General features: G+C 44.9%; 1 protein-coding gene across 4 annotated transcripts in view; it reads right to left on the bottom strand.

The window, feature by feature from the left end:
• Taf1 (TATA-box binding protein associated factor 1) overlaps nucleotides 1-14,728 on the bottom strand; it is a 56,329-nt gene that overhangs the window by 27,989 nt on the left and 13,612 nt on the right. For all 4 annotated transcript variants that reach the window (XM_077662913.1, XM_077662910.1, XM_077662912.1 and 1 more), the window contains 8 exons: nucleotides 14,200-14,295; nucleotides 13,557-13,666; nucleotides 13,321-13,449; nucleotides 9,023-9,115; nucleotides 7,291-7,581; nucleotides 6,097-6,270; nucleotides 1,906-2,096; nucleotides 899-1,013 (listed from right to left, as the gene is read on the bottom strand). In XM_077662913.1, coding sequence (XP_077519039.1) covers nucleotides 899-1,013; nucleotides 1,906-2,096; nucleotides 6,097-6,270; nucleotides 7,291-7,581; nucleotides 9,023-9,115; nucleotides 13,321-13,449; nucleotides 13,557-13,666; nucleotides 14,200-14,295 — 1,199 coding nt within the window. The remainder of the gene's footprint in view (nucleotides 1-898; nucleotides 1,014-1,905; nucleotides 2,097-6,096; nucleotides 6,271-7,290; nucleotides 7,582-9,022; nucleotides 9,116-13,320; nucleotides 13,450-13,556; nucleotides 13,667-14,199; nucleotides 14,296-14,728) is intronic.

The following is a 14,728-nucleotide window of genomic DNA, read 5'->3' as shown; positions in this document are numbered from 1 at the left end:
CGGCTTAGTTGCCTATGCGCCATAAAGCCAACACAACCACACAACAATCAACATGACAGCAATTGGTGTCCTTTTGTAGACTCCCACGAGGCATTCTTGAGCAAACAGTACCACTCATTTGTTGTTAAAGTGCTAATACTATAAGCAACATTGGGATTTCGAACAGCACAGAATTCAGGGCTGTTTCAGTAGCGTGATTTGTAGAATTTCTATTCATATATGCTAATGAAAAGAACATGAGGAGGACAGAAAAGAAAGACAACAATGATTTAAATCCTTTGAATCCACAGTGCACAGATGGCAACAAGCCCATCAGGTTGTGGGCAAGCTGCCCACCATGGCAGGTGCAATGAAACTAATTCAAATAAATTTTAAGTCGAGAGATAGGCAGCCTCCCGAAGAACTATCTGTACAAAAATTAGCCTTACGGGAGCTCGGGAAGAGCAACCTAGATCTTATAAGCCCCACTGGAGGGTGTGTTTGAAACAGCCACCTTCCGGGCTAGTGGCACATCGCTGATCTGCTGCCACACTTAATTTTTTTTTTCTCGCCCAAATGGGTAAGGCCTTTCAAAAATTTGCGTATAGGCTCATTAGGACGCCCCTCCACATGCCAATCTTTAGTAAAAGGAGAAAGACTGATGAGATTGAGGACTCTATGCGATATATTAATCTATGAAAGAGAAGGAGTACTTGCACAGAAGGGATCTCTGATGCTATTGCAATGTACTCTTACCCATAGTTAAGTGCCGAGAAACTTTTTTTTTCTTTTCTTTTTTTCTGCATTGTTTGGGCTGCATTAAACACACACCACCTGCACAAAGAGGAGTTCTATGTGCTTTTCTTCTGATTCAGCTGGTCAGCTTGACCCCAACCAGAAATTTACAAGAGGAAAATACCTGCAGGAAGTCCCTGACAAAGTTGTTAGCCCGCTTAGAGTTTGGACCTGGAACTTCAAAAAGCGGTAGCTCCTGGCCAACAGTGTAGATCGTCTCCACCTCTCGTATGTAATAACTGAAAGAAAAAGAAACAGGGAGAATATTGAATATTGAGTAATATTTCCTTATACAGTACCATAACAATAAACCTGTCATGGCATCATGAACTAACTACAGCACTGTAAAAAACCCACGCATAATAGAGACCTATATATAATATGAGTAGTAATTCAGGAATAGCAAGAAGAGAAAGAAAGAAAAAGAAAGAAAGTGGCCTTCTGTTCAAGGCGGCCCTCGCCCGGCTTGCTTTTCCGCTCGCTTCGCTATCTAAAGCATTGAGGAACTCAATCGCACTGTCATTTTAATGTGAAGTTATTGCGCAGTGGTAAGACCTGTTATGATAAGTGGAGGCTAGTTTCAAAGTACGTTTGCTACAGCTTCAATGCAAAGCGTGCTAAGTGTAGCGACGCCGAGTGGCGCGCTACCAGTCTGCCGGCACATTGCACATGGAAGCATGCCACTAGCGTGGGTGCACCTCATTCTGCCTTTTGCACAGCAACGGATTTGTTAATGTATGCACTAGCAGCGCTGAGGCAATGCTGTGCAGTGGAAAGTCTGATGCTACAATGCATCGTCGACACAGCCGTACTAGTCATACTGATCGTACCAAGTGTTGAAGGCAGTAGTCACCATCTCTTTATCTCCCAGAAGAACATGCTGTGCAGGCAAAATACTACACACATGAAACGCAATTCTTTCAGACAGCACAATTTCTTGCTCTTTTCAAATTACTGGCTGCCAAGTTGGGGGGGTGTGACCCTTACAGGGAACCATAAGGTATGTTTCCTTTAGGCAGCTAAAAATATATGAGGCTTTAGAAACCTGGAAAATCACCAAAGTAATTCGCCGAGGAAATAAAATATTTATGCCATCATAACTACACCATGTTCAGATGTGCCACTACTCACTGCTGCCTGGTACGAATGATGAGGAAATCCGTGTCTGGGAGATTGTGCTCATAGATGGGTGCACGGAAGAGGTTGTTCTCAAAGGCCTGCAAGCTCTGGCCAGGTGCCAAGGAACCCAGAAAGGGTGATGTGTGTGCATAGGCTGTCTCGCCATACTTGTACTCGGGTGCTCCACTGTCCTTGCCCGGCCGCTGCGCACAGAGAAAACATGGCTCAATTACCGAGCGTGCGTGCAATTTTAGACAAACATCTGTGCGGAAGTAAAAGCCCCCACAACCAAATTTTGAGGCAATAGTAACCCGGCTTCTGCCATCATGACACCTATCTGTTCACACCTGCATGCTTGGGACCAGCAACTACTATATGTACCAATTTTCACAGCAGGCAAGAAAACTTGGCAGAGTAATCAATCTCAATGCTTAAAAAGTCAAAAAGAAAACGAAAGCGCTCAGTGGTCTCCTTGTTGCTCCACTTCATCCAGTGCAAGTGAGAACTACAAGACTACTGCCAAACACCCTTCATTACCAAGACAACGACTACATAATGCAAATCCTGCAACTACAACCACTAAGATGCACTGCTACCATGGCAAAAATCCACAACGGATCATATGACATGCCATTCATAACGATTAAACAACCATGAGATACAAATGAGGCTTGCTGTCATCACCTGCACAATGTTATTCATTTATGACCGCTGTCACAAGGTAAGTTTCTATCTGCACTCAACATGGACTGCATCAAACATTTTAAGCACGACTGAAGCTAGCTGCTATGAGTAAACATTCATTGGGGTGGGGTATTTCTGGCCCAAAAGGCACTGCTAGATGCATCCAAAGCAGTGTGCTGCAGTTTATGAATGTTGTCGAGTGCACTTTGTAGACACTGCACATGAACTTGCGTTGGTAAGGTAGTAGAGGGATGCCATGCTAAAACTTGCAGTGCTACAATAAAGTATGCAGCACCTGCTACGTACTCAAGTGGTTGCCATACTTACACTCTACTGCAAAAGCGTTTTAAGCATATGTTTTCAACAGTAACAAAAAAAAATTGGAGGAGAAACTTAAGCTCCACCTTAAGGGTATGATGCAATAGCATAGTGGGTTAATTCCCATATATGCTGAAGGTCATTCTCTCCCTTACACTCATAGATCCCTGGGAGTCCTCATACCCCTCCTGGCACAGTTGTGCAGCGGTTAATGAGGGAGCCTGGTCTTGAAAACAAAATTTTATTCATAATTATGAAATCTTCACGGAACGTGTATTTTTGCATGCTGATTCTAAATATGTTATTTAATTTCATGTAAAACAATTTCTTGCACACTTACGTAACCTTTATGCAAGTATTTTGCGAAGAGCTTTGAAAAAAATTTCTTGTGGGAAACTCGCTGAAATGTATGCCATTGGGTTCTCTTGATACCAAGGAATGCAATAAGGGTAAAATTATCATCCTGGCTATCATAGAACTTGAGTTATAGGGTATTGAAGCAGCTACTTCAGAAATGGGAACACACCCTTTTCTTCGCATTTCTGAAGCAACAACTTCAAAACCCTATAACTTAAGTTCTATGATAGTCAGGAAGACAATTCTCAGGAAGCAAGTTTCCTGCAGCAAATTTTTTTCAAAGCTCTTCACGGGCCTCTAGAATTTCACCTCCATTGAAATTCGACCACCGCAGCCAGGATCGAACCCATGTCTTTCAAGCCAGCAGCCAAGCACCATAACCGCTCAGCTACCACGGTGGCTCGGTTGCTCTTCTTGAGCGAAAAATAATTAATATAACTGCCACCTCCCACGGTGGGCAGTTTGCTCACTATCCGGTGGGCAAGTTGTGATGACACTGCAAGGTCACATGACCTAGGTGGGCCACTTGCCTCCTAGGTTGCTTTCTGGGGCAACCTGCCAGATCCTTGCTCGTGATTTTTCGCTCACAACGCCGACGCCGACACCACATTTTCTGGTGAACGGGGCCTTTAACGCTATCACGTTAATATGTCTTAGAGCACTAGCACTAGACACCTCGCTAGCAAAAAAGCCGTCCTGTCTACGGGTGGAACCTCCACCTGCCAACTGTCACCTGCCATGGTCGACAGGTGGGTTGAGCTGCTAGTACTAGTTGGGTCACTAACGAAAAAGCTGTTATGTGTCCTGGTGAAGCCTGGTGGTGCCTTGGTAAAGGAGAACAACCGGTTTTGCAGCCAAGTGGAACAGAATGTGACGCACCTGCTGCAGCCTAGCGGAAAGGAAGTAAACTGGTTTCGTGGCAGCTGCAGCAAAGTAGAAAGGCTGAAACCACGTTGCGCCAACTGCCACTAACATTGTCTGTAACCTATGCGAAGGGTCCATACATAATGTGCTAACGCACCTACGTCACATTTAGTTCGACGAAGTAAATCAGAGGCTCATTTTTTTTACGATATTTATTTGCATAATAAACCCACTTTTTCCTAAGAAAAGTTGACACCAATTCTGAGGTAGCGTTCATTACATGGGAAAGAAAAATTTTAGATTTTTTTGTAACATGCTGAACATGAGCCTTGAGGGTCAGTTTTTTACCTGCCTGCTTGCCCACTCACCCACCCACTTGCTTGTTTGCCTGCTTGCCCGCTTGCCCGCCATCATGCACAGTCAACAAGTTGTGTCCCTGCGTCACTCACGTTCATGTCGCTACTCTTTAGCATAGCTTCAAAAGATCTTTGCTGTATCATGGCGCGATCCGACGATTTTGTAACAATCAACAGCACCGGCCAATCGCTGCGAGATGAAGCGAACAAGAACAAGCTGAACACCAGCCTTAAGGTCAGGCGTATGTATTTTATGCGAGGTTAAAAGAAAAGTAAATTCTTAATGACTAAAGTGGGGGATGGGTTCATTACGCAAGTAAATATGGTATTTTGTTACACTTGGTCGCCTTATTCACTGATGTTGAATTCCAATGGCAGATCCGGATCAAGTTTTTCTGCTCTGTTGGGAGCAATCGTATTCCAATGGCAAAATGGGAGTGCGAGTTGTCTGTTCCAATGGCAGATCAGGATCAGACGTCGATCCCGGATCGCTCCATGGAGCAGCGATATTTGCTCCGCCGAAATCAGCAGATTTGACCCGAACCTCGCGCGACGTTTTACTTGCCCGCGTCTGCTTCCGGTCATGACCGGCTGCATCCGTCCTGTCGCATACGCGAACTTCCTGTCATCGCTACGCGGTGATCCGGGAAACGTACAAGCACTATTTTTTACTTTTTTTTTAATTGAATTCTCACAAATGTAATTACTTTTCGTTTTGTTCGCGTCCGCACAAGTTAAAACAAAAAATTATCTTAACGGGATGTCAATTCCATCGCGGTCAATTCTTTGTGACCGCTGTTTGGACCAAAATCGTTGACTTGTTTGAACCTCCCGCGCTTTCTGACGTCAGACGACGCATACTCTCTAAGCCTAGCAGGTCTGTAAATAAGGAAGCAATCTGAAAATTTGGCGCGTTTCATCGCTAGAATTTTGTGGTGCGGGCATCATCACACAAAGCGAAAGCTTCGTGCGCCTTTTGTTTGCCGTGAACGTGAGAAACAGTGTGGCGGCAAGGACGAATCGCTGGTGAAGCGAGAGGCCGTGCTTCGAAGGGCGCCGCCATGTTGCCTGAACTTGGAGCTATTCTTGCGCTGAAGTGCCCCCGCGGAAGCGCATGCATTCCATTGGCAAAATGGGAGGGAGTGATCTCCGCCTGAACTACGCGCTCCGTTTGTGATCCGGCGGAGTGCTCTCGATCTGCCATTGGAATTCAACATGAGTCTGGGGTAGCCGATGACAGCTTCTAATAGGCACTTACTTGCATAAGCACCAGACAGCCTTTAATTTTCGCTAGGTGGCACATGAGAGGAGTTGGATCACAGAAGTGTGCTCCATTATTCTGGCCACAGCCATACATGGCAGTGCTTGATGTGCATCGAGTTCGATCTGCACTGATTAAAGCATGATAGAGAGCCCGTATGAAAAAGGTACTGCTACGTAATATGATAAACATGCAACACAAGCGCAAGGTATCCAGCACTTTGCCTGCAGCAATTCACTTTACAGCAAAACCAAACACAACAGCTCCAATGCACAATAGCGCTTAGAAGCCAATCAAAACGCAGTGGTAGATTAGGAAAAAGGTGCCAACAGCAGCCTGAAAAATGTCCCACGGTGCACGTACCCTCTTGTAGTAGTTCTTGATTTTAGTCGCCATTCCAACTTGCATGACCAAAGGCGGGTGCTCTTCCGAGTACTCGGACAGGATCACTTCCCCATCGCGGCCGGTCAAGTCCTCAGCCGTCCTCATGAAGAACATTTCACCACCACCAGACGCTTGACGCTCCTGCTCTCGCATCTGCACATTTGAGATGAGGGTGAGATGGTGCCTACAAGGTAAAGATCAGTGCCAACAGCATAACGTGCACTCTGCCACTTGCAGGTAAATGGTTCTGGTCTGAGCTGCCATAACTAGCCTGAACATTGATAAAAGAACTCTCCAAGGCACAAATGCCTAGGCAAGATTAAAAGCACGGCAAAAAAACAACAACATAACTTCTTGAATGCCAATACAGACCATAATGCATCACAAACCATCTCTTTCCTTGACGATGAAACAAACATCGGCAGCAAGCACAAATATTAAGAACAAACATAGTAGGCAATCAGATTCGCTTCAGTGTTGGTATTCTATGACCACCTGGAGTAGCATGCTAGGCTAACAACCAGGCAGACCGCTCCTGTGTTCGTTAGAGTCTCTCCTCTCCTCCTCTATGACCACATGTGAGCATCATTTAAACCATTTTCCCAAATTCGATAAGGTTAGTTGTGCACACAACAAAAAAAAAGAGAGTTAGCAGTCCCTGCTGACAGTTACCATGAGGGATATTTCACACTGCAATGCAAAAGCTACCCGCAGTTCCATATGGTTAGTGTTCAACTAAATAAACTTGTCTCCATCACTCTATCTGACAGCTAAATGCTCTCTGCTTAATTCCAGTACACTCTCTCATGATTTAGTCTCTCAATCACTTCAGTTTCTTTATTTTTGACTTATCTACTCACAAAAAGAGATTTCAGGGCACAACTTGCAATCCAAACTGGGAGCATAGAAGACAGTTACAAGAGCCAAGAATTTGGTACTGCCATGGCACCCAATGCTTTGCTGGTTCTTTTCTTTTACACGCTCAAGCATGGCTACAAGCACTGTGAACATAACATGAAGATATGCCACTCAAAACTAGCGGGTACAGTATAGGCCAGGACCAAACCACCCCAGTGGATCACAAGATCCTGGTGGTGGAGGGCATGTCCTGCTCTCTGAAACCGGACTTTTGTACACCCCAAAACCAGGACACTGTCCACCCAGCGTGCATACCTTGGCCTTCTTCTTGATGTGCTTGAGCAGAGGGATGACCCCGTGCGGCCCGGGCTGTGACAGGGCACCATGTGAGTAACGCTTCAACGTCGGTCGGTGGAAAGAGCGCAGCTTGAGGGGCCCCATGTGGGTGGGGAAGAAGGGGGCCCGCAACTCAATGGCAGGGATTGAGTGCTGGATCAGGTTGCCACCCACATTGGGCTTGAGGGCGGAATCCTGAGTCAGTTTGGGGTTGTAGAACTCATCATTGGAGATGTTGTACGGGTCCTTCTCCATTGTCTGCACCGGAGGCTGTGCAGTGCGCCAGTAAAAGAAGCATTAGGAGTAGAGTTCTTCAAGTATTACTACAGTGCATGTGGCCACAGAGCTGGATGAAATGCAGTTACTACACTGCCATGATTTTATGTAGGCGGAAGTACCTGCCTGTTTCGCCACCAAGAACTAGTGTCAGAGGCTTTGCCATAACTTGGCAAAAAAAAAAAAGGAGGGACACAACAAAGCACAGATTAAATGATCTGTCTGTACCTGAAGATTTCATGTTTAAAATCTGCCCGCTGTCAGCAAGCACCTCACACACTTTTGCAGTTTATTCTCCCAAAGACAGCATTGCCACTGAAACCTGTTTTGATGTAAGTGCATACTATTAAAGATTTTCAAGCTCCCATGCTTTGACCACCTTGATTACTAAAAGAGCAAATTATATATAACGTTATCACCACAAAGCAAAGTAGAAAACTGATCAGCTAACATAAACATGGCTGCCCGAGGCAGTGATTCTCTGCTTATACTAATGACGATGATGATGAATGTTAACTGCAACTTGGTCAAAGAGTGCCATGGCTCTAGGCGTTTCACTCCTAGAGCCATCCTTCTCTGTTTATACTATCCAGTTTACAGTAAAACAAGGTCATATGTCACATTTATCCTGAGCCCTTTTGTGTTAAATTTTTATTGTTGCAAGCTGACAAAAATGTTTTTAACAAATCACCAAACATTAGTTCTTTGGCTGATATGCAGCAGAAAAGATTATTTTAAGTGGATTTTTGACTATTGAAAGCTAATAATATAGAAGTTAAACCAAATTTTTTCCTGACCAGTTGATGTGGTGCATGGCAGTCAAGAACAAAGAGTTTTGCATGCAAAGTATTGGATAATAATTAATGTATCATCATTTTCTTAGTGCCTTTAATAATTGTGCCAGTGGGAATTCAACACAGGATAGGAAATCTAAAACATAATGAAAATGCTGAAAGCAAGGTGTTTCGTAGGTAAATATATGATGTTCTATATAGTCTGAAGTGTGCTCCGACTAAGGTAGTTCGCTCAATGGAATTCATTGAGCGATTCATGACAAGTGAACCCACACCAGAGTTCCAGAGCACTACAAAGAAAGTGACTGAAAGTTCCAATAAAAATATGATAAAGAAAACAACAAATGTACAAAGAGAGATGAAGAGGAAAGGCAGAAAGGTTAACCAGAAAGGTGTTCTGATTGGCTACCCTGCACTGGGAAAGAGAGATGAAGGGATTGAGAGGGGAAAGAAAGAAAGGGCAAGGGGCCCCACAGATCACAACTAGTCCCTCAAGCCAGTCACTCTCAAGAAGCAAAACAGCACCTTGTAGGCCTTGAGGGCAGTTGAATGTACACAAAGTATACACGAAAACGCACTAAGTTCTAAGTTCCCCAATCTCCTGCCACAAAGGCGGCGGTAAGGATGCGGAGAATGCCTACCGGGCTTGGAGGTTCAGGCTCAGCGATGACGCCCGCCTTTCCCAGCAGGATCCGAGACTTGCGCACCATGTCCTTGCGAATGGAATTGAACAGCTGCACCGCCAGTCTTATTAACTACTAGTCACAACAGCATGCAAACCCCCCCTTCACACAATACCTAATGTTCCCCATGGTGCCAAACATAAGTAAGGCAACATGCACTGCTTATTAGTGAGGCTAAACATACACACAAAGGACAGTACACACCCAATACTAAGGCAGTACCTTGCGACGGTACAGGTAAGTACTCTAAAAACTTTAAAAAAGAGGTTACACCAGGCATACCCTTCCTCTCAATCGCTTTAGTGGACCGATCTGCAGATTACGTAGTTCTGCAACACAAACATATCAAGCTAGGTCTAAAAGCTCCCAATAAATATTCACAGACCCTTCAGACCGAAACTCAAACACACGAAAAAAAAACATCCAACAGTGTAGCTGCACAGTACCACTAACAAGTGAAACATCAGCATATCTGTGAGCTACAAGCAAGCAGGCAGGCCATGCAAAATGCAATGGAAGAGACAGAGTCCGCAACAAGAGCCAGAAGGTAAACACTTGTTATATTTTTAGAGGTAGAATGCAAAAAATTGTCTTGACAATGCTCAATATACTTTTATCATGTCTGATGGAGGTGCGCCATTGATTTTCAATTGCCTGGGTTCCACTGCCACAGCTTACCAACTCACTCATCACTATCTCATCATCTGATCAAAACTTCTGGTAGATAAGTGCCTCCCTGAACTTTGAAAAGATAAAAAAACAAACTCCAGTGTGAAGCCTGGAAGTACCCAATCCATTCCGAGTGCAGGCCTACATAAGTAGACGACAGTTTGGTGCTACAAGTGAGATTCAGCAGTGGTTATACTAACTATAATTGGCCACTCAAATGGCACTTTGTGCACTCCGACACTGCTCGAATGAGAAAAGTTCTCAGAAAACTGACCCAAGACAAGCGGCTATTTTTCATGCAGCTGACGATGCTATGTTTTCTAATGGGCTAATACATGTGTAGGCTCCACATATTGAATGAGCGAGCACACTAATGCCATTTTCTGACTCTGCTACATGGCTGCTTATCAGCTTACTGCACATATACTGAAGAACTTCAGGCAATCATATTGGTATTAATGCCATTAAAAACGATAGGAAGTGAAGCACAAAGCCCATGAAGGCAGTAAAAAACATAGGCAAGCATGCCTCTAAGCAACCAATATTGCCCGCATATACATAAAAAAACAACAGAAAATGCCTGCAGAAAAAGTATGCAGTTTTACAATGCTGCCCACTGCAAAACTGTGCTAAAAAAAAAATGCCTCATAGAGTGACTCTAGACATTATTTTAAAGCAAGTACAAATAAACTCAAGTACAAATAAACTCAAAGATGAACCACAAGACGGGAAGTATGCTGCGTTATTTCCAAATGTACATTCAGCTTGTGATAAAATAAAAAAACACCAATAAATTCCAACTAAGCCAGCAGCGTGTCCCCACTGACAGGTAGCTTTGTTGGACCCGCACAAACAGAGCAAAAAAAAATGAAGGTAAGCATGCACATGCATAATTATTGCACTGCAAGCTTAAGAGAGTGAGCAACCAAAAAGGCTACAATGCATAGGAAAGCTGCCAAAATGCAATTCATAAGTGTTAATTCACTGCAAGTTTCGCAACTGTTCAGCTGCAAATTAAGAATGCAGCACCGCTTCGGCTATTCTCAAGGTAAAGGTCAAGCAAAGGATTAGCAGAAAAAGGAAAGTACCAAGAACCACAGTCAGTTCACAAGCCATGCAATTTGGTTTGCCCAGTGACCTCGCTAATGTGCACCAGAAAATCACACCGGTTTCATACTGCTTCTGAGCTGTTCCTTTGCAAACATTTAACAATCCAGTGGATTGCTCCAGTGGCTGGGCTTGTATCATAATTACCTAGGCACATCAGGACCAGCAAAAGGGATGATTGTGGCTTGCCATAGGCAGCTGTTGCTCGTTCCTCAAGAATAAAGGCGGTTTGTGATCGCTTCACAAACCTGAATGGGGCTTACAAATTCAGACAGCACAGAAGTAAAACGTCACGCTTCATTAACTTTTTCTGAAAGTTCTTTAGTTTCCCTTTGCCTGTGCTGGCAAGACACCCCTCAATGGAAGAGCCTTTAATATCATTAAGTCCATTTTTGTGGCAGTATGATCTCGCAAAGAAATCTGACATTCTCGGTGAACACTAAGTTTACAAAAAGACAAGTCTTTAACCAGGCACAATGCAAAGACCTCCGGGCACGCAGCCACACCTCAGAAAGTACCAGCTTAATCCAGCCTAGTTCTCTACACATACACACATGCGCACACAAACGACACAGTGATGGCTATTGTGCTAATCCTGAAAAAAAAAAAATTAAGCACATCTAAGCTTTCCTCTGTGATGGTTAAGTGCGAGTCTACCTACCTTCCTTCCAACACCCTTTACCGTGCTCCTGTGCACACTTCTGCAACTGGACACAAGCTCAAGAGCTACACAGGGGAAGGACATGCGCATCCCATACATCAAGAAGCAGGGCCCACCACCGACAGCATGCAGGGCTCACGTTTTCCTCAACATAGCAGTGGCCAATAAGCACGAAAGAAGGAGGAGGAGGAGGAGGGGCACAAGCACGAGCAAAGGAGGTTGTGCCAGCGCCAGGAACCATGCCAGCAGCAGCTACAGGTGCCTGCAGCCGGACAGGCATGCGACCACAGGCGGAAGAGAGTGCCGGACGGGGTGCAAAAGGAACAGACGCCCGAGTAACACCTGACGTCACAGAGGCACTACCGGTGCCCAGCGCCTGGATAAGAATGACGCGGTCCTCGTTAGCATTTCTCCACATAAATTTTTTAACACACTGAACATCAATTATTTAGCTGAAGCATTAATGCAAACCAATGCCCAGTATTTCAACTTCATGAACATCAGGAATATTGAAGCATCGAGAATTAAACAAGATGTGCGCCTCCCTCTAAAAAGAAAAAAAAAGAAAAGGCGTTGCAGCAGAACCCCGCTGTTAAGTTCCTGAATGCTACATTTCATCAGCAGCTACATTTGCACGAGCCAGTCCTGCTGTAGCTCACATGCAATGTAAACTCTGCTGTTAAATCGCAATTGCGGCAGCGTCGCCGCACGGCGAGTTGCAAGTATCATCTCGTAATAGTGCATTCCCTCGAGCCGGCATTTTGACAGCCTACGTTTACAGCGCGCGGAATAGCATGCCTGCCAGAGCAGGACCTTACACTGCACCGGCACATGCCATCGTGCTCGGTGGCTTCCGGCACGCTGCACCCACATCGACGTCATGCATGCTTATGGGCGGCATGAATTCTGTTACAACTGTTGGTGCAGTTCCATCACCGCTGCGATGCGGGCGCGAGCGAAGGACGATGCAAAAACAAAACTAAGCCACAGCAAAAGGACAACAGGTAGCGCTGTATGAGACACAGTTGCATGGATTGGCTTTAAGGGTCTTGTTTCCATCATCTGCGTTTTTTATCGCCACCTGCAGCTCGAAAAGTCGCAATTTCTATGTTCCAATAGACAAGGATAGGCTTGTGTAGGACTAAAAACGTTTCCCGCAATAACAGCGAAAAAGAGAACATGTGCTGCAACATCTGCTGCGCGCGCTTCCTCCTTGCTGCTGCCTCCCTTCCACTGACAGCTGCTCAGGCAAACAAAGGGCCATCACGGGGCATTTAAGATGTTGTGGAGTATGATCACGAGATCCACAAGGGCCCTGTAAATTTTAAAGATAAGCTGAGCTCGCAATAAATAAAAATAAAGCAGTAGACAACGATGCACAATTTCCTGGCAAGCTGCATTCGGCTATTAAGTATATGTTTCCAAGCTGGTATGTTTTTCCACCCTGTCCTGTGAGAAACGTAACAGCGGGGCTCTACTGTATACTGTTTACGCTTTACTACTTACAATACACTCTGTTCACGATGTTACACTTTAAAAGGACGCTGAGAGAAAATTGAAGTTTACCTGCATTTATAGACTACCGCGTTCTAATGACAAAGACGCTACTTTCACAGAAAACAGAGCTTTTATAACCAAGAAAAGCCAAAAAAACGTGTCTCCACCACCAGCAAGGCTACGATTTGGTGTGAGGCATGCACTTTGTGATGACAGAGAAACATGGTAACAGTGCACATATGTGCAGAGCTGAAAAACCAAGGAAGTCTAAGGTGCGTGGCAACATGCAGTTTGCAAAGAATAGAGAGATATATGCATTCACCTTCTTCTCTTTCACTGGTTCGGTGTTAGCAAGAGAATTAGGGTCGGGATCGTCGGGCACTCCCAGGATGATATTCTCATCGTTGGGATCTAAGGTGAGGATCTGAGGCTCCGGCTTCTTCACCATGGCCTGCAATCAGGACAAAAATTAAACAGCAGGTAAATGACTTCAGAGTGCATGCACTTCCTAGTTTTCAGTTTGCACGGCCTCAAGAAGCTTGATGCACAACACCAGACCTGTGCATCCCAGATGACTTCGTCTTCCCAGCAGCCATAAACAAGTTCTTCGTTTTCAACAGGAAAGATGGAGTACCACGTGTCATCTCTGTCGTCCCCTGCTTCTGGCTCTGCACGGAAAAAGTAAGCATATTAACAACTGTACTCTGAAAAACAATACAGATGCACGTAAAAACTCACAAGGCAGTCATGACTATGTAATGTGAGATTTAGTTATAGCTGGTGTAGTGGTCAAGTGATGCACCCCTGCGCTGGCAGGCGGCTGTTCGAAACAGAGCCGCTCATAAGCTTATGCGACCCAGGTTGACCATAATATAAGATGAGTGCGTTAATGGCCGGTGGGTGCGTAAATGATGTCAATAATGCACCCACCGGTTACGCCGATGGCAACGCGCAAGCCAGGAACGGGTGCCTAACAGTTATCGCTGTAAAAAAAGAAGAGAAGAGATTCTGGAACAAGCAGAAACTACCCATCCAATAGCATAATAGCTGCAAGAAATCTGCACGGTTAACCCAGGAATACAAGTGAATTAGATGCAGAGTGCCTGCACCCCGGCTCTGTTGCAGAAGTGCATCAGATTGTCAGAAGTGACACGGCCGTCAGAAGGCTGCTCCGAGAAGTATGGAAAATATGGGCACTCACTTGCGAGCCCAGCTTTGGCTCCTGCTTTGGCCAGCATGCCCGCAGACATGCCCTTCTGAGAAGCACCCAGAAGTCCAGCTCCAGAAACACTCTTGGCTGAAACACGAGGTTTGCAATAGTAAGCACACCCTCCCTTTTGACATACACCGAACACTGTTTCAGAGAAAATGAGGATAGCTGTGGATCAGCCATCATAAGAATGCAGCCTCTACACCAGTGCGGCCCTTAAACATGGCATTCGTTAGACTGGTGCATATGATAAACGAGAACGTCACAGCCAACGAGGCCACAGCTTGGGGTGAGTATAGCACAAAGAGAATACCTTAATTTTAACATTTTCGTTTAAATATGGTTCATCTACAGATTAAAAAAGAATGACAAGAAGCAAACTTTAAAAAGCTTCTATACATTTTTTACCAGTACTAAAAGAAATTTCATAGTGCCTCAAGTGAAACTGTGTTAAAATCAATCCTCAACTGCTGCAGACCCAAACAGCACCCACAAGTGCACCTCTAAGTTGAGGCAAATT

Source organism: Amblyomma americanum, chromosome 4, assembly GCF_052857255.1.
Source record: "Amblyomma americanum isolate KBUSLIRL-KWMA chromosome 4, ASM5285725v1, whole genome shotgun sequence".
Classification (NCBI taxonomy): domain Eukaryota; kingdom Metazoa; phylum Arthropoda; class Arachnida; order Ixodida; family Ixodidae; genus Amblyomma; species Amblyomma americanum.
This window is presented reverse-complemented; position numbering and strand designations above follow the sequence as displayed.